Below are 18,505 nucleotides of genomic sequence, written 5' to 3'. Positions count from 1 at the left end.
AGAAACACAGCACCCCTTGGAGACGTGAGGCTGTAGAAGCCGAGGACCACCCTGGGGGCAGGTGTGGGGCTGGGAGTGGCCGAGTGGTCTGACCACTGGGATGGCCCAGGAGACCCCTGCGCTAGATGCTAGAGGGCAGTGTTGCTGGGCAGGGAGCTCCGAGAGCCCAGCTGAGCCCTCCCGGTTGCCAGGCGCTTATCTGACCCTGCCCAGAGCTGAAGGTGGGCCCAGGGCTGTCAACCGTCCTAGGAGGAGGCAGCCCAGCAACTGGGAACACCCCGTGGACACCTGCCAGCCCTCCTCCCCACGGCCCCAGGATTCCTGGACTGTGGAAGGTGGGAGGAGCTGCACAGAGTACCTCTTGGAACTGTGGGTTGAAGCTGCTCCCCTCCTGACACGCAGAGCAGGCTTCCTCTGTCTCTCAGTTGCTGGGAGCATGCACTGAGATGGACTATGTCTAGCCTGGCCAGCAAGTGGTCCTGTTGTCCTGAGCCAGACTGGGGGGTGATGGTGGGGGCTCCTCCCATGGCCCTCAGAGTATGGCTGGGCCAGGGCCTGGGCACACTGCTGTCCTGGAGGCCGGGGGATGGTCACAGGATTTCAAAGCTTTCCTACTAGCTGGGGCCACTCTGGGCGAAGGGGCAGCAGTGGCCAGCGCTGAGGGCCAGACCCTTTGTGGTTCAGCCCTGCATGGTCTGAGATGTGCCTCTGATGGGCACAGGGGCTGCAGGAGACTGGGGGCAGGGCAGAGGCCACACCTGCTTGCCTTGCCTTCCAGTCTGGCTGAGCCCGAGTCACAGGGCCCCATCTGTGAGGTGGGGGTGGGGGTTTGAGCAGGTGCACCCTCCTGGCCCCTTTGATGCTCCTGCACGGGCCCCATACAGGGCCCACCTCCCTGGAGGAGGCTGGCCAGGGGCAGCCCCAGGACTCCTGCTGGAAGTGCCTGAGCTGGCAGCTCACATACCATCCTTCCTTGCCTCACTCCCAAGGCCCCCGCCTTGACCCCCCTACTCCGGGCACCACTCTGCAGACCCTCCCCCAAGAAGAGGCCTCCTCAGCCAGGCGCGACCAGGAGCTGGCGCTGAGTGAACAAGCCAGAGCCGGGGTGTGGACAGTAAGCGTTTATTACCAAGTGGACACAGACGGCTTGGTGTGTGGACAGACCCTCGCCGCCGGGATGCGGGGCGGAGCCGTGTGGAAGCGGCCGCCGCTCCCGAGGGCACCTAGGAGAAAACTTGAGACCTTCTAACAAGGCGCGTGACTTGGGGTGTCTTCTCTATGAACCCAAAGAAACGTACACTTAAATAGATAGAAAATACAAAAAAGGCGGCAGGCCTGGCGTTGTCAGGTCGGATCTAAAAAATCCAGGAACTGAACCTTTCTCCTCATTTTAATATTTATCACCGGTTAAGACTTAAACGAAGCGTGTCCTGGCTTCGGTGCGGGCTGAGTGCCGGAGGCCTGGGCGCCGGGCTCCGTGGGGTCCCCGCCGTCAGCTGGCCCAGGTCATGGCGGCATCGGGGGTTCTGGCCTACGAGGTGCTGATCCCGCTCAGCTCCTGCCTGATGGCTGAGGGACAGGACGGGAGAGGGCTCAGTCCCTCAGCTGCCCACTCGCGGGGCTGTGCCCACCGCTACAAGCAGGTGGAGACCAAGGTGCCCCCAGCCCGCCCTGACCCCTCTGGCCCATGGCCTCCTGAGGCAGGGGCGCCCAGCAATAAAGTGGGGTTAACAGTTGGCCTCTGTGTCTCTTTTTGTTGGCTCCCGCTGTCTCCCCTCTTCATTCATTAACTCCTTATCTGCCCATCCCAGCCTGGTAGGGGACTGGACGAACAGGAAGTTGAGCGCTCTCTGTTGGATCAAGGACAGGGCGTGGCTGATCACCCAGCCCTGGGCAGGAGTCCCAGTCTGCTGGCTCCCAGACCCCGCCTCCCTGCTCTGTGGGCTTAGCCAGCCTGGCCCACACCTTTCCTTTTCCTCTGGCTCCAGATCTGAGCCGGCTGTTTCAAAGGCTCCGGTGGGGAGTGGACAGATGGATGTGATTCACTGGGACGAGGCCCTGCCCTCTGGAGCTGCACGCCTGCTCCCCAGGTCAGCAGTGCCTAGTGGGCTGTGGACTCGGTCAGGCCCTTAGGCAGTTCTGTGTCTTCTGGGGCCCTCTAGCCTCTGGGAAGGCAACAGTTGCCCCCTGTAGCCCCAAACTCGGGGATCGGAAGCAGCAGAATAAAGAGAGTGATCTAAATCCACAGGATACTAAGATAAATAACGGATGGTTCAAAGCTGCTCTGGACTAGCGAACGCACCCTTCCCACCACTGGCTCATCCAGGAGGGAGCCTGGGGGGTGGGGTCAGACGGAGGTGCAGACCGTGAACACGTGCTCACACTTGGACAAGTTCCTTAATCTGTCTGGGCCGCCTCAGTCTGCCCAACCAGAGAACTGGGAGGCTGGTGTGGGCTGTGGGGAGGAAGAACAAAACCCCTCAACACAAACCCTCAGCCTCTCGGCCCAGGATGGCCTCACTGGCTGGGCCCTCCTGACCCCTGGCTTGCAGCCCTGGGCACAGGCACCCCTGCCCTCCCCAAGGACCCTTGGCGTGAGCCTGGCTGGGTGCTGCCCCGTGGCGGGGGTCAGGGTGGGGGGCGCCCTGCCACTCACCGTCGATGATCTCCTCCTTCACTTTGTGAAGCTCCCGGACCACCTCCTCGAGGATCTCCTGTTGGGAGCAGGGCCTCAGGGTGAAGCTGGCAATGGTCACGGGCAGGGGAGGCCGGGCTCCCTTCAGAGCCATGTCCCTCTGTGTTCTCAGCTGCCCTCCCACTGGGGAAGGGTGTGTGTGAGGGGGGATGGGACATCCTGCGATGCCTCAGAAATACTTGGGCAAAGCCAGGGCGGACCCACCCAGAGGCAGGCTGGGAGGGCCCAGAGCCCCTTCCTGGTGAAGACGGGGCAGGGGCATTGAGGCTGCATGTGGCTCCCCGCCCCCGTCCTCCTCACCCGCTGTCACCCCCGGCCCGGCTCCTTCAGACTCTCCAGACAGACCCGCCCACCTGTTTCATCCGGTCCAAGTCTAAGGCATCCAGGGCCACGTCGTTGACACTCCCTGCCGGCTTCATCCTGGGGAGAGGGCACCGGGGGGCTGAGCTCGAGAGGCACGTGGGCGCCCCAGTGCTTGCCCACTGAGGGCCTGCTCCGCCCTCTTCAAATGCTGCTGCTTTGGTGCTTCAGAAGGACTCTCACGCCCCGTCTCCACCTTGAGAGGGCCTCTTGGGTACCGTGACCATGTTTCCGAACCCAAGCATCAGGACCTGGGGTCTCCCGACTTGACGGTGCTCACACGGAAGCGCCCACGCGTGGACGGCATTCTGAGCCACACGCTCCCTCCCCTGGGAAAAGGATGCTGATAAGCTGGTTCTCAGAGTAAGGGCTCTGATCCTGGCTAGACCACAGCCTGGGGAAACCAGTGATGCTGGCATGAAACAGGAGACAACTGCTCAGCCCAGAGTAACCTACGTCTGACACGAACCAGCGGCCCTGGTGTTGGCAACCGGCTCTGCATCAGGTTTTGCTCTTCTCAGGCAGAGGGTTTGGTTCTGGGGACTGTCCTTCTCTGACATTTCTGAACTAAGCTTAGCTGGCTTGAAATTTAATGTTTCCTGCACACAAATCCTCCCTGGCAAGTCTCAACAGGGGCTTCTCTGGTGGTTCGGTGGTTAGGACTTGGTGTTTTCACTGCCAGGGCCCAGGTTCGATCCCTGGTTGGGGAACTAAGATCCCACAAGCAGCACAGCATGGTTAAAAAAAAAAGAAGAAAATCTTGGCAAATGCTTTCACCTGGCCTTTCAAAGGAGAATCACGGTGCCGAGGGAGCACTTTCTGGATTCAATCTCTCTCCCCATGTGGAGAGAGAGGCAGGGTCAGGGAAATGTGGCCAGAGCCGCCTACAGGGATCATGGACCCGACAGCCGGCAGACACACACTGACTGGGGGGAGTGGACATGTGACAGCGGACACACACGTGACAGCCGGCGGACACACACGTGACAGCCGGCGGACACACACGTGACAGCCGGCAGGCACACACTGACTGGGGAGTGGACACGTGACAGCCGGCAGGCACACACCGGGGGAACTGGCACGACCACCAGGCGTCACTGTACTGATTGGTCAGGCTGGGGTCCTCCGCAGCGGAGGAGAACCAGCAGGACGCTGAAGCGCCGGTGCGCTGTGACGGAGGACAGCGTGGAGTGGCCTCCACGTGGGCCAGCGATCCCCCTTCTGGGGACACAGCCGAAGGGAACGAGCTCGCTGCTCCCAGCAGACAGCCGCACCCCACGTCCGCTGTGGCGCTGTTCACAACTGCCACGACATGGAGACCACCTGAGCGCCCACGGACTGCTGAGTGGATGGAGATGATGTCCTATCTGTATCTACGTGGGTGTGTGTGCACACACGTGTACATGTATAGGTACACGTCACACACATTTATATAATGAAGTATTCCACGACGAGAAAGAAGGAAGTCCTGCCGTTTGTGACAACATGGACATGGCGCTGAGTAAGCAAGCCAGAGAGAGACAAATGCTGCATGATCTCACTTATACGTAAAATCCAGAAAAGCCCGTATTTAAAATGGGTGAACAACAGGGTCCTCCTGTGCAGCACAGGGACCTCTGCTCAGGGCCATGTGGCAGCCTGGATGAGAGGGGAGTCTGAGGGAGAGCGCAGGGAGCTCTGCTCAGGGCACTGGCAGCCTGGGTGAGAGGGGAGTCTGGGGAGAAGGGACACAAGCGTAGGTATGGCTGAGTCCCTTCACTGTGCAGCTGAAACTCTCACAACGTTTCTTGTTCATCGGCTATACTTCAATACAAAATAAAAAAATCTCGAAAAGCCAAACTCATGGAAACAGAGACTGGCCTGGTGGCTGCCAGGGGTGAGGCAGTCGAGGGGCGCACAGCTGCAGTAACGAGGCAGACAGGCCGTGGGGGTGAACGGATGGCACGGTGGCTGCGGCTGGCGGTGCTGTGTTGCGGACTTGGGAGGAGCGCAGCAAGGTCTGCAAGTTCTCACCGCATACACAGAGGTATGACTGTGCGAGGTCACGGACATTTTAACCTGCCTGCCCGCGGTAATCATTTACAGCATCTAACACATGAAGTCATCGTGCTGTGTACCTTGAACTCACACAACGTTAGATGTCAATTATATCTCAGGAAAGCTGGATTAAAAAACCACTGAATGCCATGTAAATAAAATTTTAGTGGTCCAGTGCACATACCTGGATTAAAAAATAAAAAAACAAGGTGCTCCTGCACGTTTCTGGATGAATTCAGTAAAGAGGCCAAATGTGGTCCTGACTGAGTATGTAATTTTGGATCCTGGTAGGGAAAGAGGTCCCCTTCCCTGATGTAGGTTCAAGTCCTTGTTTCAAGAGCAATTTTCCAGGGCACCTGGACAAACCACGTCACCTCTCTGGGCCTTGGTCCTCCCCTCTGAACAGCCCCCCACCACCCCGACAGTGACCCCAACATCTCTGCGGGCCCTACAGCGGCTGCCCCCAGGGCACCATCTGTGAGTCTAGGAAGCGCTCTGGCTTGGAGCTGCAGAACTTGCTATCCCAGTGGGAACGCGTTGGACAGTGTTCTCGCCCTGAAAGGGATGCCTGGCTGCTCGAAACTTGGCAGCCTGTTCTTGCTCCACCAGCAGGAAGCAGCCACCTCCGCCAAGGGCTGCAGGCTGGCCCTGCCCGCCTCACCTCCCGGGCCCTGCTCTGGCTCCCGCCTGATGGGTTCACCTCCTGCCTCCAGCCAGGCGAGCGGGCCAGAGAGGCACTGCATCATGGCGCCCTGGCCCAGGGCGCACAGAACGCAGCCTGTACGTGGACAAACCCAGGCTTTCCCCCTCAGTGTGCCTTCCTCCGCCCTCCCCACGCCCTATGCTTGTCAGCCATGCTGCTCTGCTTTCTGTTCTCTGAACTCGCCAGGCTGGTGGCAGGCTTGGGGCCTTAGCATTCACCGCTCTTTCAGCTTGCAAGTCTGCCCCCATACTCTCTGCAGGGCGGGGTCCCCTCATCTGTGTCTGCTCAAACACCGCCTCTGAGAAGCCCCCTCGCTGAAGCCCCTCTGTGCCTGGCACTGCCGACCACGGGACCCTCAGAGTCTTCCTCCGAGCACCTGTGGGAATGCATGGTTGTCTTGTCTATGGGTCTTTGCACACGGAGACAAGTTCCGTGCAGGCAGGGACCTCAGGCCTGGCCGAGAAGCTGGCTGACTCGGGCCCCACATGAGCCCTGGCCGACACTGGGACGGCCCTCCCTGAGCACCTGTGTCTGTCTTCACCACTCCCGCAGGGCTGGCCAGAGCTGTCTCTTGGCTGACTCGGCCAGACCAGGACCAAGCGCCACCTGCTCTGGGCTGTTCCCTCCTATTTGTGACGGACGTTGGAGACACCCCTTAGTGCGGGCTCTAGAAGCCTGCACATTCAGGCGACACTCGGCCCGTGGTTACGATCTGATTGCCTGAGGTTTTTTTGAGCGACCTCTGTTGCAAACAACCCATCCCGTTATCATGTCAGCTTTTGATTTGGGAAACGTGGCCAGTATCTCCCTGGAAAGATGCAGAGGAAGCAGAGGAGGGCGGTGCGGGGCCAGCCCCGGGACAGCAGGCCGCGGGGCGCAGCGAGGGCTGGTGAGGGGGACTTGCTGCATGCGGCTGCCATCCATGCTTGACCGCCCTGCGGTGGGTGAGCAGACCTCCACAGGGGGTGGAGTGAGCGGAGGAGGCTGCAGACGCCCCCTGGCTAGCTGGGCGTCCCGGCTGGTGAGCCCAGAGCTGGGACTGCACCTCCACAGCCCCCCACCAACGAGGGTGAGGAGGAGCTGGCCTGCCCTGTCCCTCACGACGCACAGCCCGCCCTCTCCCAGAGACAGCTGTTAGACCACAACGAGGCAGGGGCTGGGGTGTTAGTCACGGGAGGGGACAGAGGAGGTCCCAGAGACAGGAGGTTCGGTACCTAGAGTGAGGCTGCGACTGCAGGGGGCTCTTAGCTTCGGGGCTCTTGGCCACAGATGGGGTTCTATGCAGTGGGCAGAATGAAGCAGAGGTGAGTTGGCGCCGAGGCCTGCCTGGGCCTCCACCCCAGGGGCAGTGCGGGCTTCTGGGGCGGCTCACCTGGACAGCGAGGAGGACACGGGCTTCTCCGCTGAGCCGCTCCGCTCCCAGGGCTTCCGGCTGGCCTCTGTCGGTGCACGGCACGGACGAAGCGCCTCAGGGCTGGGAGTGCGCCCATGGCCCCACGCCCCGCAGCATCCTAGGCAGATGGCCCCGCCCCAGCTCCCGTGGCCCAGGTGGCCCTCGCAGGCCTGGCACCTGCGTCTCCCCAACTCAGGATGGGAGCCCCTGCTCCCACGACTCGGTTGACCTGGTTTCAAGTCCTCTCCCCATGGCTAGGGCTTTCCTTGGAATGTGCGCCGGCTGGGCAGGGAAGCTCTGAACCAGGACCTCCAGAAGCAGCCTGCCCCCAGCAGTGGGCCGGGCGGGTACAGGAAGCCCCTTGCCTGCACTCTCAGCGCAGCCCACGCCTGCCTTTGGGAGCCAGTGTCCCCGCTGTCCCTGGGCTCCGTGGCTTTCCCCACACACTGCTGCTAGCTCTTTCCCAACCTGGCCTTGGAAGTTGATTTGTCTTTCCTTTTTCAAGTGCTCTTTAATTGCATTTCACTTTACTACAAGAGGTCCACTGAAGTGAATGAGTTCCCTGACTTGGCAGGATGAGCAGAGAGGCAGAAGGGAAAGCTCCCTGGGGCAGCAGGGGCCAGCCACTCTGAGCTGAGCCTGGAGGCCACGGGCACACCTTCACTGAGCCTGCAGGGTGGACCTGGGAGCAGGACCACACCCGAGCTTCGGCACGTGGCCCTGGGCGCACCGCTTACACGCACTGAGCTTCTAACTGCGAACTCACAGCCCCTCTACTGGGATGTGACACTCACCAAGAATTGTGGCACTGCCTGAGGAGAGGCCACGGAACCCAGCCTCACAGGGAGGCCGATGAGCCAGCAGAGGGGCAGGACGTGAGGCCCAGGTGGCCGCAGAGCCGTGCCCCAGCGAGCTGCCAACAGCGGGCATGAGCCTCTCGCCACTGGCTGGGGTGGGGCGGCCTATTTTCTCTCTGTCCCCCCACCCCCACCACACGCTCGGGAGCACAGGCCTGGCTCAGAGCAGACCCTGAGACGTTTGTTGAATGACTGAGGGGCCAAATGCAGCGGCCTCTCTCCACCACAGAGCCTGAAGGCGTTCTTCTGACCACACCGCTCCAGAGCTTGCACCAGGATAGGTTCGCGGCGTCTGCTTTGCAGGCCTCATCTGGCTGACTGCTCAGTGAGCAAGGCTCCCTGGTGTTTTGCAAGGAGCACGACTGCGGCATTTACATGCTCCTCTTCAGAGCAGGGCCCAAGGCCAGGAAGCTGAGCCTCCGGGCCCATCTCCCCCACCCCTCCTAGGTGTGGGCAGACCCGCTGGGGAAACAGCTGGACAGGGCGCTCTCTCCCCCAGAGTGTCCTGCACGTGCTCAGGATCCGACTACAGGCGGCTGCTGACGGGGGCCGGAGGGGCTTCCGTGCAAGATGGCAGGGCGCCCCGCCAGCACAGCCTCTCTGCTCATCCGCCCATGGGGGAGGCCATGGGGGTCAGATTGTCTTTCTGTGAGAGCCCCTCCCACTCTAAGACCCCACACCTGGTGCAGGCAGGGTGGGGCCCCTTACCTGACGAGTTGGGGAGCTGCTGGCTGGCTGCTCGGGTCCCTGGAGATGGAGAGTTGCTGGGCTCTTCCTGAAACGGAAGAGAAAGGCTCTGCTGTCGATCTGGTTAGGAAGGCCGGCTGGGTGGGGACCTTCAGGCCAGGTCATCTAGGAGACCGCAGTTTTCCAAATTATCCAGTGAACGAGTGTTACTTCTACAGTGAGACAATCATTGTGCTTCACTAGTGAAAACCCCAGGTGGTGCAGGGAGGTGGTCCACCGCACAGCAGTTGGGGAAGAAGGCTGCAGGGAGACACAGCGGACGAGTCAGGACGACTACTCACCCCTGGCCTCCACACTGAGCACTGACCTCGCGACCATCAGGAACCCCCGTATTTGTGGGGTGCATGAAGAGAATTCTCGGAGTCGCTGATTCAGGGGCAAAAGAATGTGCTAGGCTGTGGGTCTCCAGAGGAAGACCCCCAGGAAGACCCTAGGAAGATCTCCCAGGCCTCTCGCTGTGAGAGAGTGGAGTTAATGAAATTATGGAAATCAACACATGTGCCTGGGGACCAGGACCCAAAGGAAACATGCCAGAGTGGGAGACATTATGGGTGAAATTACAGTAACTGGACAATAAATCAGAAAAAAATTTTAACATTATCCTATTATTTCAAAAGTAACTAATAAGACTGCTCCCTATATAAAGCAAAGTTTGGCCTCAGTTGCAAGCCGGGAAGAGGCCCCCCGGCCCCTGCCGCCTCGCAGCCTGTGCTCTTCATGGCTGGGACACATTCTCAGAGCCCCGCAGCCAGCAAGGGGCAGTAGCCCCGCAGCCAGCAAGGGGCAGTAGCCCTGCCCAAGCCACCTGACTCCACATTCGGGGGTGTGGGGTTCTCCCAAACGTGGAGGGCTCCACATTTCCTTCTTGAAACCTTGGACACCTTCAGTGAAGATCTGGAAAACATTGAAAAGTATAGAAACGAAAAAGCCAGGGACTCCCCTGGAGGTCCAGTGGTAAAGACTGACTGCTTTCACTGCTGAGGGCCCAGGTTCGGTCCCTGGTTGGGGAACTAAGATCCATGTGTAGTACAGCCAAAAAAAAAAGAAACAAGAAAAGCCAGCTGCCGGTGTCCCTGGCCACATGGCACTCGCTCTGGGTGTGGGACTGTCCCGGCCCTGGAAGAGGCTGCTCCCATGTGGGCGGGGCCTCCTGACCACACGCGACCAAAGCAGCAGCCTGGAGGCCTACAGAGAAAGGGGAGTCAGAGGAGGAAAACTCTACCCTTGGGGTCAAAGATTTCTCCTGGAACCCTGGGATTTGAAACCTACTCTTTTCCTAGTGGCTCAGACAGTGAAGGATCTACCTACAATGCCAGAGACCTAGGTTCGGTTCCTGGCTTGGGAAGATCTCCTGGAGAAGGGAATGGCAACTCACTCCACTATTCCTGCCTGGAGAATCCCACGGACAGAGGAACCTGGTGGGCTACAGTCCATGGGGTTGCAAAGAGTCGGATACGACTGAGCACTTCCACTCCTTTTCTTCCTAGAGCCCAGGGAGCTGGGGCTGGCGGTGCTGGCTGGAATCCACCAGTCTTTGGAGGCCTGTGACTACCCCTGAGCTCCTGGCCACACAGGCCTCTGCACTTGGAGACATTCAAGCGGAGTCAGCTGGATGGACTCCATACTTGGTGCAAGGCACGCGGACAGTGGAATATGCACGCGTGGTCCTCGCAGGGCTCACAATCTGGCAGCAAGGCGCGAGTAAACGAGATAAATATGTGTGCTGAGAGTGGAGCAGAAGCACAGCGGGGAGAGGCGCCCAGGGACCAAGCTGCAGGGAGCCTTACCTAGTCTGGGGTCTGGGAGACCATTTCTCAGGGAACAATGCTAATGCAAAGATACGCAGACTGGGGAGGAGTCGGCTGTGGGGGCCGAGGGGGCTGCGTGTGCCTAAGTTGGGGGTGAGGAGGTGGGAAGGCCGCTGGCAGGGCTGGAGCCCTGGGCCTCGCCTGGCGAGCCTCGTCCAGTGGCACGGCAGTGAGCATGCCCTGGCACTGGGTGGCCATGTTTCTTTTGTCTCCCCCTGCCACTGAGATGCGACCTGTATGCTGTCTGCGGTCAAGGTCGAAACCTAGTGGTTTCAGCAGGAACCTGCTTGTACAGGGAAAGCTTAGCACACAGGACAAAAGCCTTAGCCGCGCTAGGTGGAGGCAGGCATGTGGAGTTCTGGGTGGACAGATGGGACTCAAGGATCCTGATCCGTCCGGACAAGCGCCTGAGGCTCGGGGTCCTTTGCCAAGCTCATCCGAGGCTTTGCTGGAATCGATGGACTCGAGTGACGTCTTTTAGGAGTAGAAACAAATAGGAACAGCCCTGGTCTTGAAGCAGACACCCCCTACCGTGACTGTACCCAAGTCTGTCGAGGAGGAGACTTGTCCGTGTGTCTGAGCTTCCCAGGCTCCAGGCCCCCTTGTCATGACACTCCTGGCTGGATCCTGCTTCTCTGCCTCCCACCTGCCTCCCCCACGAGGCTGCCAGACGCTCAATGAGTGCCGACCTGCTCCGTGGTGCAGGGGGATGGACAGGAGTCCCCCGCCCTCCTATAATCGCCCAGTAAAGGATCCATGACGTGACTGTCCAACCCTGGGCACCGTGGGGCCTGGTGTGCCCACGTGGCACGGGAAGCTGGGCAGGCCGGGGGTGGGCGCACTTACTGTTTGGCTTTCGTCTTCCTTCTTGTCCGCCGGCTTGTCTGTCTGGGAGGCTGCTTTTCTCCTAACACAGAAGGGAGAAAACACACCATCAGCCCCAGAGGTTTCCACACTGACTGGACACCTCTTCTGTGCGGACACAGCTTGGTCCTCAGAGGCCCCTTGCTGGGGTCTAACCCGTTTCATGTGAAGGAGGTAACTTGTCCAGGCAGCTATCTGGGGTGATGCCTGAGTGAGTGTCCAGGCCTTCTGTGCTGGTCCCAGGACCCTGGATGCCAAACTGGTCTGGCAGGGGGTGTGGGGACACTTGCATCTCTGTCTACAGCACCTGAGGGGCAGAAGGTTGGTCCACACCCCGTCCCGGTCAGAAGAGCTGGGTGACAGCTATGGCCCCAGAACACCCAGGCCTGACCGCGAGAGGTGAGAGAGCCCCCAACTCCACAGGTCACTCTGCAGACATCCCATCTGCGGGCCACCTGTGGGAGGAGGAAGCCTGCCTATCTCTCTGAAGTCCCTTGCCTCGGAGCTCAGCAGCCACACCCTGCCAACCCAGACGCCGCAAAGAGCTGCTCAGGAAGGAAAGGCTCTGACAGACGCCTCTGGTGAGGACAGCACCCCCCAGGGATGAGCCCCTGCTCAGACACCCTGAAAACTACCTGCTCTCTGCTGGCCACACTGGGCACCGACATCTGGCTAATTCTCATTCCACACGCAGCAGCCTCTCCGAAGCTGCCAGAACACAGTGCTCAAGGGCTCACAGTGAGCTGCCCATCAAAGGGGAAACTGGCCTGATGGGTGACGGCCACCAGCGGGCTGTCCCTGTTGAGGGACCAGCCCATGCTGCAGCCTCCGCAGTCACATGGGGGCCCCTTCTTCATCGGCTTATCCCGGGAAGGACGGGTCCTCCCAGAAAGCCAGGAATCGTCCCCGACATCTTCCTCCCTACAGCGTGCCTGCTCAGTCCTGCCTCTGCATTTGTTTCTGGGCTGGCTGTCTGGTCTTTATTTCCAATGCTGGGTGCAAGCACCCCGGCTCCTCCCTGGCCTGCCACTGTGCCCGTGACACTGTGCCTGCTCAGAGCCAGGTTGTCTTCCAAGAAAACACAGCAGACCAGGCCCCTCCAGTCCCGTGGAGATTTCCTGTGCCGACCACCTGTGGGCAAGATGCCCCCGCCTGGGAAAGGGTGTGGGACAGCCCTTGGAGGGAGGAGGCAGCAATTCTGCCAGGACCTTCATTCAAAGAAACAGCCCACAAGGGCATCTCCTCATTGGCTCCACTCGACACCCAGCGCTGAGCGGGGCTGCATGGGGCAGCATGACAGCTCCTTGCCGGTCGTGTGGGGTGTGTGTTCACAGCGGGCCCGGCTCTGCCACCAGCCATCTGGCGTCTCCCTGGCTCCTGGCACACTGGCCTTTTCCTGTTCTCAGAAAGTTCCTCTCTGTTTGGTCTAAACCATCAAGGCCAAGCTGTTACTGTGAATGCACTGGTGTTGCACTTGGGGTGACTGTGCATATATCGTTTTTAAAGAAAAACTATTTTTAACGTGAGGCTCCCCTGGAACGGAATCCAACCTGCCTGCATGACGAGACTTGCTCCCCAGTCCTGCGGTGCCTGGGTGAGCCAGGCACGGGGCCCCGTCAGCGTACGCCTGCTGCTACCCCACGTCCACAAGCACAGCCCGCGCTCTGTGACGCCCCCAGAGGGAGCTGACTATCGTTCCGCCTGCTTGGGATCCAGCTGGGGACCAACCAAGTGCAGACGGGAGTGGAGGCCTGGGCCCCAGAGCCGGCCAGGGGCGGGGGCGCTGCTGCTCCTCCCTGGGCCACCCGGGCACTCCTCCCGGGGTCCCTGTAACCCCCTCACAGGACAGGCCCTGTCATTACCCATTCCCCAGGAGGAATCGTTTTCTTTTTCCCTAAGAATTTATCTCTGAAATTACCTTCAAATTTTTCTCTGCTCAGGACGAGGCTGGGACATGGCAGATACTCTGAGACAAACACTTGTTAGACTGAAATGAGGAAGGCTTTAGACTTGAGTGGACTCCTTTTGGCTCGATGTCTCAGACTGACCCCGGAGAAGGGAAAGCCTGAGTGACAGTCCCCCTGCTCGGCTGAAGCCCGGGGCCAGTGGCTGCTGGTGGGGAGGGTGGTGCTGTCCCCCCCTGCTCGGCTGAAGCCGGGCCAGTGGCTGCTGGTGGGGAGGGTGGTGCTGTCCCCCCTGCTCGGCTGAAGCCGGGCCAGTGGCTGCTGGTGGGCAGGGTGGTGCTGTCCACCTCCCGCAGCCCTGGACCAGGCCCTGGGCGCAGGAGCCCCTGACAAGCGGTGAGCTGGTCAGTCGACACACTCACCTCTTGGCCAGCAGCTTGTTCATCTCTTCCATGAGGCCTCCACCGCCACCCCCACTGCTGGCCCGGTTGGCATCAGACTTCGAGGGCCCGCTGGGACTGGAGCCTCCAGACGCATCTTCTGGCTAAGGGGAGACAGTGCTTCAGGCCGGTGACTTAAGGGAAAAGGGTCTGGGTGTGACGGCAGAGCTGGAAGGGGCCAGGCCAGGCTCTCTGGTCCCATCTCCCCAGTCCCACCCCCTGGAGACAATCCAGGGGGCGCCGTCGACTGGAGGTCACTGTTCGCAGATACGCCCCAGGTCCACTGGCTCCTGGTCAGCGGCCTTGACGAGGCCGGTATGACCTGAGGGGCAAGGGGGCACAACTCTGTATCAGAGGTGCCCTTTAGCCCACAAACACACACACGGCCTTCTTCCAGAAGCTCCTCCTGCCAGGACACTGGGGAAGGCTTGGGAGGACCAGCTGAGCCTGAGGAAGCTGACGAATGTAAACTCAGGAGACCCAGGGCCTGAGTCCAAGCTGCAGCTGGTGACCTGCGTGCTGTGGACAAGTCATTCACAAGCCCGACCCTCGGTTTCCTCATCTAGGAGGGCGGCAGCTCCTGCCTCACCCCGTGCCACCCCAATTCTCTTGGGAACCAGGGAACTGGGACTGAGGTGGCAGGAGGCGCCGTCTGGTTGGGGAAGGCGGTGCTGCTCCCCCTGGCAGGAAGGGCCCCCCAGCCTCGTCCTCCTCCACCCACCCCCTGGGGCCCACGATGCTCACCCGCTGGACCCGTCTCAGCTTGGCTCCAGCCAGGGCGGCAGCCAGGCCAGACACGGAGCTCTCGTCGTGGCTGGTGCCCTGGGCTCCTCCGGCCGGCAGTGGGGGTGGGGGCGGGGGGGTGGCCCCTGTGGGTGGCGGTGGGACAGGGGGTGGGGGTGGGGGTGGAGGGCCGCTACACGAGAGGGGGGCGCTGGCTGCAGAGGAGGGGTGCCCCGGCGGGAGGCTGGGTCCTAAAACACAGCAGTGGGCTCAGTGAGTACCCAGGCCCAGATGGAGCCTCCTGGGGAGCTCTTCTGCGGACGAGGAACAGCTCAGGGTCACCTCTTCCAAGAAGCCCCTCAGGAGGCGCCTGCTGCTGCCCCAGTGCCCCCGACACCTGGGGCCTGGCTCGACCCAGTGTCGCATGAGAAGCCCCTCAGGAGGCGCCTGCTGCTGCCCCAGCCCCCCAACACCTGGGGCCTGGCTGAACCCAATGGCACATGTTGGCTTTGCACCCCCGAGCTCCACCGACTTCCTGCTGCTCAGCGGTGGTCTTCCAGGGGAGGAAGCCCTCTGGTGCCCAAATGGTATCTCTTTTTCCTCCTCTGCTCCTTCTCGGTACTCAGCACCCTCCCAGGCACTGGCAGCTATTAGCCCCCGAGATGCAATGGGGACTGACCCCCTTGGCCTCGGGGGACGGCTGCAGGGCCGACAGGGGCACATGTCCAGGAGCGGCGCCGTGGGCTGTGCAGTCCCGTCCCTGCCCCTCGTCCACCACCTGAGTCTCTGCTGCCTGCCGGGCCCTGCGCAGGGCGCTGGGGACCAGTGGCCGCGGGCTGCATGCTCTCAGAGCTCACGGCCTGGTGGGGAGCAGTGAGCCAATCACACGGACGACTGCACATCTGTCACTGCGGAGGGTGACAGGTGCCACAAGAGCAGGCACACAGTGCTACCCTGACCTGTGGGGAGGGGCTCCAGCTGGCCAAAAGCCACGGAAACCTTCCTTAGGGAAGGACAACCACGCCGGGACAGGAGTGAAGTCTGGTGAAGGGGCACGGGTGCGAGGGAGGCGGCGGCCCCGAGAAAACGAGCTGCAGGAGGGGTGCTCACAGGGTGGTGGGCCTGCAGGGACCGGGCCTGCGTGCCTGGAGGCCGGGCAGGGAGCCGGGTAGGCCAGCGTGAAGGGGAAGAGCTGACACAGCAACAGGGTCAGTTCCGAGTCAGAAACATGGAGTGAGGCTGGCGCCCTCTGGGGCGCCCTCTGGGGCCCGTGCGCTCAGCAGTGGGCCGCCGACTGCCCAGCATGTCCCAGGCGGAGGGAAGGGACGGCCCTGGCAGGGGCAGGATGCTCTCACCTGTGGCCGAGGCTCTTCTCTCGAGAGACTCCTGGCGCTGTTGGTGCTGCTGCTCCATCACTTGTCTGAGAAGCAACCACAGCGGAGAACAAGTCCGTGTCAGAGCCTGGGCTGCAGAGTCAGGCTTCCCGGTGCCCCGGGGCTCGGCAGCGAGCCCACCTCGTCCCACCCTGGGCTCCGGCTGCCAGGCCTGCAGTCCCTGCTTACACAGGCTGAGCTGTGACCGGTCCAGATCCCCACCCAGGGCAGCACCGGCAGCCCGTGGACACTGACACCTTGGCAGGGAGCCCCTCACGAGGCTGAAGTGACCATCTGGCCGAGTGACCAAGCTTCCCCCAGGCTGGATGAGCTTGCCTGGTGTCTGGAGGCCTCAGCAGACACGACCTCAGGGCCACTCACGCCCACTGCATCTGGCTTAGCTCCCTAAGCCCATGGGAGGCTGTGTGGCCGTGCCGAGTGACCTCGGCAGGGACAACCTCCTGGCTCCTCGCAGGAGGGGCCCCGGGCTGCTCTTCAAGGCTGGTTGAGTGAAGACACAGGCCCACGAGCACGTGCACAGAACCTGGGGCTGCAACGCCAGTGCGGGAGGGGCTCAGGAGTCACGGGGACTGTGGGTGGCAGTGAGGCTTCAACTGCCAACGCTGAAGGCCCGTCTTGGGGCGTGGGGCCCAGGGCTGCTCTGAGGGCTACTCTGCTCCTGGGCAGGAGGCGGGAGGGCGCCCGCAGAGAGAGAGGCTGCGGCCGTGCCTCTGCAACACCAGTTCCCAGCGCGCTGGCATGGGGCTGGCTGCTGCGGGTGTGCTTGGTGGGGACTAGGCACACGGGGCTGCCAGGGCGTGCACCTTGGAGGAAGGAGAAGCAACACGCAGGGCTCGCTGTGCGGCCACTGAGCAGCAGAGCGCTTTCTGGTCCCCACTCTGAGAGTCACGGGGGAGCTTTCTCCCTTTCCTGGGCCTAGATGCCTCTCCATAAATAAGAACACATGTCATGGGTTCTTGGAAGGACTGTGCTCGATATCTAAAATATCCCGGAAAAGGCCCTTCTGACACTAAAGATGTTTGAAAAGCTCCCAGCAGCATCTGCGTTAAGCTTCTCCATCCAAACTGCTGAAATATCACCCCCAACTCCAGCCTCTCCAGCAGGACCCACGTGCCCAGAAGCCCTCCACGAGAGGAATTGGTCTTCTGTGGACACAGGCTGCTGGCAGTGAGAAGACAGGATGGCTCTGTGCTGGGCTCACTGCATCCCTCGTGGGCAACACGCAACCTCTCCCAGCCTCCCTCCGTCCCGACCAGCAGGTCCCTGCTCTGGAGTCTGATGCCTGCGGTTCTGATCTCCAGGGGTTACTCGGCCTGGGGACACCGACTGCAGACAAAAGTGAACCGCCCTCTGCAGCCGGTGGCCCTGGACGCTGGACTTGGCGGTGGAGATTCTCCAGCTCTGAGAGCCTAACTGCAGGGTCTGTATGGGAACCCCGTCCCTCTCAAGGACGGCCTGGGAGCTGGCAGAGGGCTGAGCCGGGGCCAGTCCTGGTTCTGCTCCTAACTTCTGCTTCCTTTCTCTTCTCCTACCTTCAGTGGCTCATGTGAGAAACAGCACGGGTAACGATAACCCGAGGGCTAATGTGAGCGTTAAAATGAGACAAAGTGTGCAAAAGCCCTAGTTAGCTACATAGCATTCTTCTAAGAAGCTAGGAATGAACAAACAGAAGCCTCTGTGACCCACGTCTAGGAAGCATACACCCGTTTTTCCCTTGCTAACACTGCCACCTCCCAACAGGAGACTGAGGCCCAGGGTCACAAAGTCCACCATGGGGGCCGAAGGCACTCAGGGCAGGGGACAGGCTCCAGGTGAGGAACCTGAGAGCCTCAGCCAGGGGAGAGACTCCCAGCCCTGACCTCAGGCTCTGCCTGAGCCTGGCCACAGGCTGGCAGTCAGGTCCTCTTCTGCTCCCCCGGAGAGGATATGGCCCAAGCCTGCCTCCCAGCACGGCTCCACAGAGCCGGGATGCCAGGCCCTCAGAGATGCAGAGCCCCTGCCCAGCAGGGTGGGCTAACAGCCTGGCCCTGCTCTCTGGCACAGGGACTGGGGAGGCGGCGGCTCCTCAGCCACCGTGAGGTCTCCTGAAACTTCAGGACAACAGTGCTGACCGAGACACTCAAGACGCGCCCTGGAGGGGCGGGGAGTGGGTCACCCTACCCCATGGGAGCAGCCTCCTCCACAGGCTGGCCCCATGAGGATAAGGACACAGCCCGGCCTGGCCACCCAAGGGCGGCTGCAGCCCAGAGCGCCCTTGTGGCCTCTGTCTGCTTTAACCCCTACTGGGGGGGCCGTGCGGGGCACCCATCAAGGCCTCCGACAAGAGACCAGGGCTCACAAGGCCTCCAGACAGACACGAGACGGGGCCTAAGACGGGCTCAGTCAGACTGGCCTGGCGGGTCACGTGCGGGTCCCTGGACGATGACCTAACACACCTGGGAGGGTGTTTAGTAAGCGGATGGGCCGGGACTCCGCCAGGCTGACGGTGAGGCTTCGGAGTCAGCGGTGCCCCGCTGTGGAACCACACGCTCACGTTGTCGCTGGCCAAGTGGCGACGAACGCCTCCCCCTCCTCTCTGGC

The 18,505-nt window shown here is 61.4% G+C and overlaps 1 protein-coding gene across 10 annotated transcripts in view; it reads right to left on the bottom strand.

Moving 5' to 3' along the window:
* Positions 1-1,102: 1,102 nt before the first annotated feature.
* Positions 1,103-18,505, bottom strand: part of EVL (Enah/Vasp-like) — a 148,038-nt gene continuing 130,635 nt past the window's right edge. For 4 of the 10 annotated variants that reach the window (XM_059878977.1, XM_015459318.3, XM_059878975.1 and 1 more), the window contains exons 5-14: positions 15,887-15,951; positions 14,553-14,782; positions 13,791-13,912; positions 11,447-11,507; positions 8,754-8,820; positions 7,168-7,234; positions 7,010-7,072; positions 3,049-3,115; positions 2,657-2,714; positions 1,857-2,455 (exon numbers count right to left, since the gene is read on the bottom strand). In XM_059878977.1, coding sequence (XP_059734960.1) covers positions 2,379-2,455; positions 2,657-2,714; positions 3,049-3,115; positions 7,010-7,072; positions 7,168-7,234; positions 8,754-8,820; positions 11,447-11,507; positions 13,791-13,912; positions 14,553-14,782; positions 15,887-15,951 — 877 coding nt within the window. In that variant the 3' untranslated portion in view covers positions 1,857-2,378. The other 6 variants (XM_005222157.1, XM_024981651.2, NM_001192084.1 and 3 more) reach the window with 5 other exon arrangements.

This window comes from Bos taurus, chromosome 21 (genome assembly GCF_002263795.3).
Source record: "Bos taurus isolate L1 Dominette 01449 registration number 42190680 breed Hereford chromosome 21, ARS-UCD2.0, whole genome shotgun sequence".
NCBI classification, from domain to species: domain Eukaryota; kingdom Metazoa; phylum Chordata; class Mammalia; order Artiodactyla; family Bovidae; genus Bos; species Bos taurus.
The sequence above is the reverse complement of the archived record's forward strand: the minus strand, read 5'-3'. Positions and strand labels throughout refer to the sequence as shown.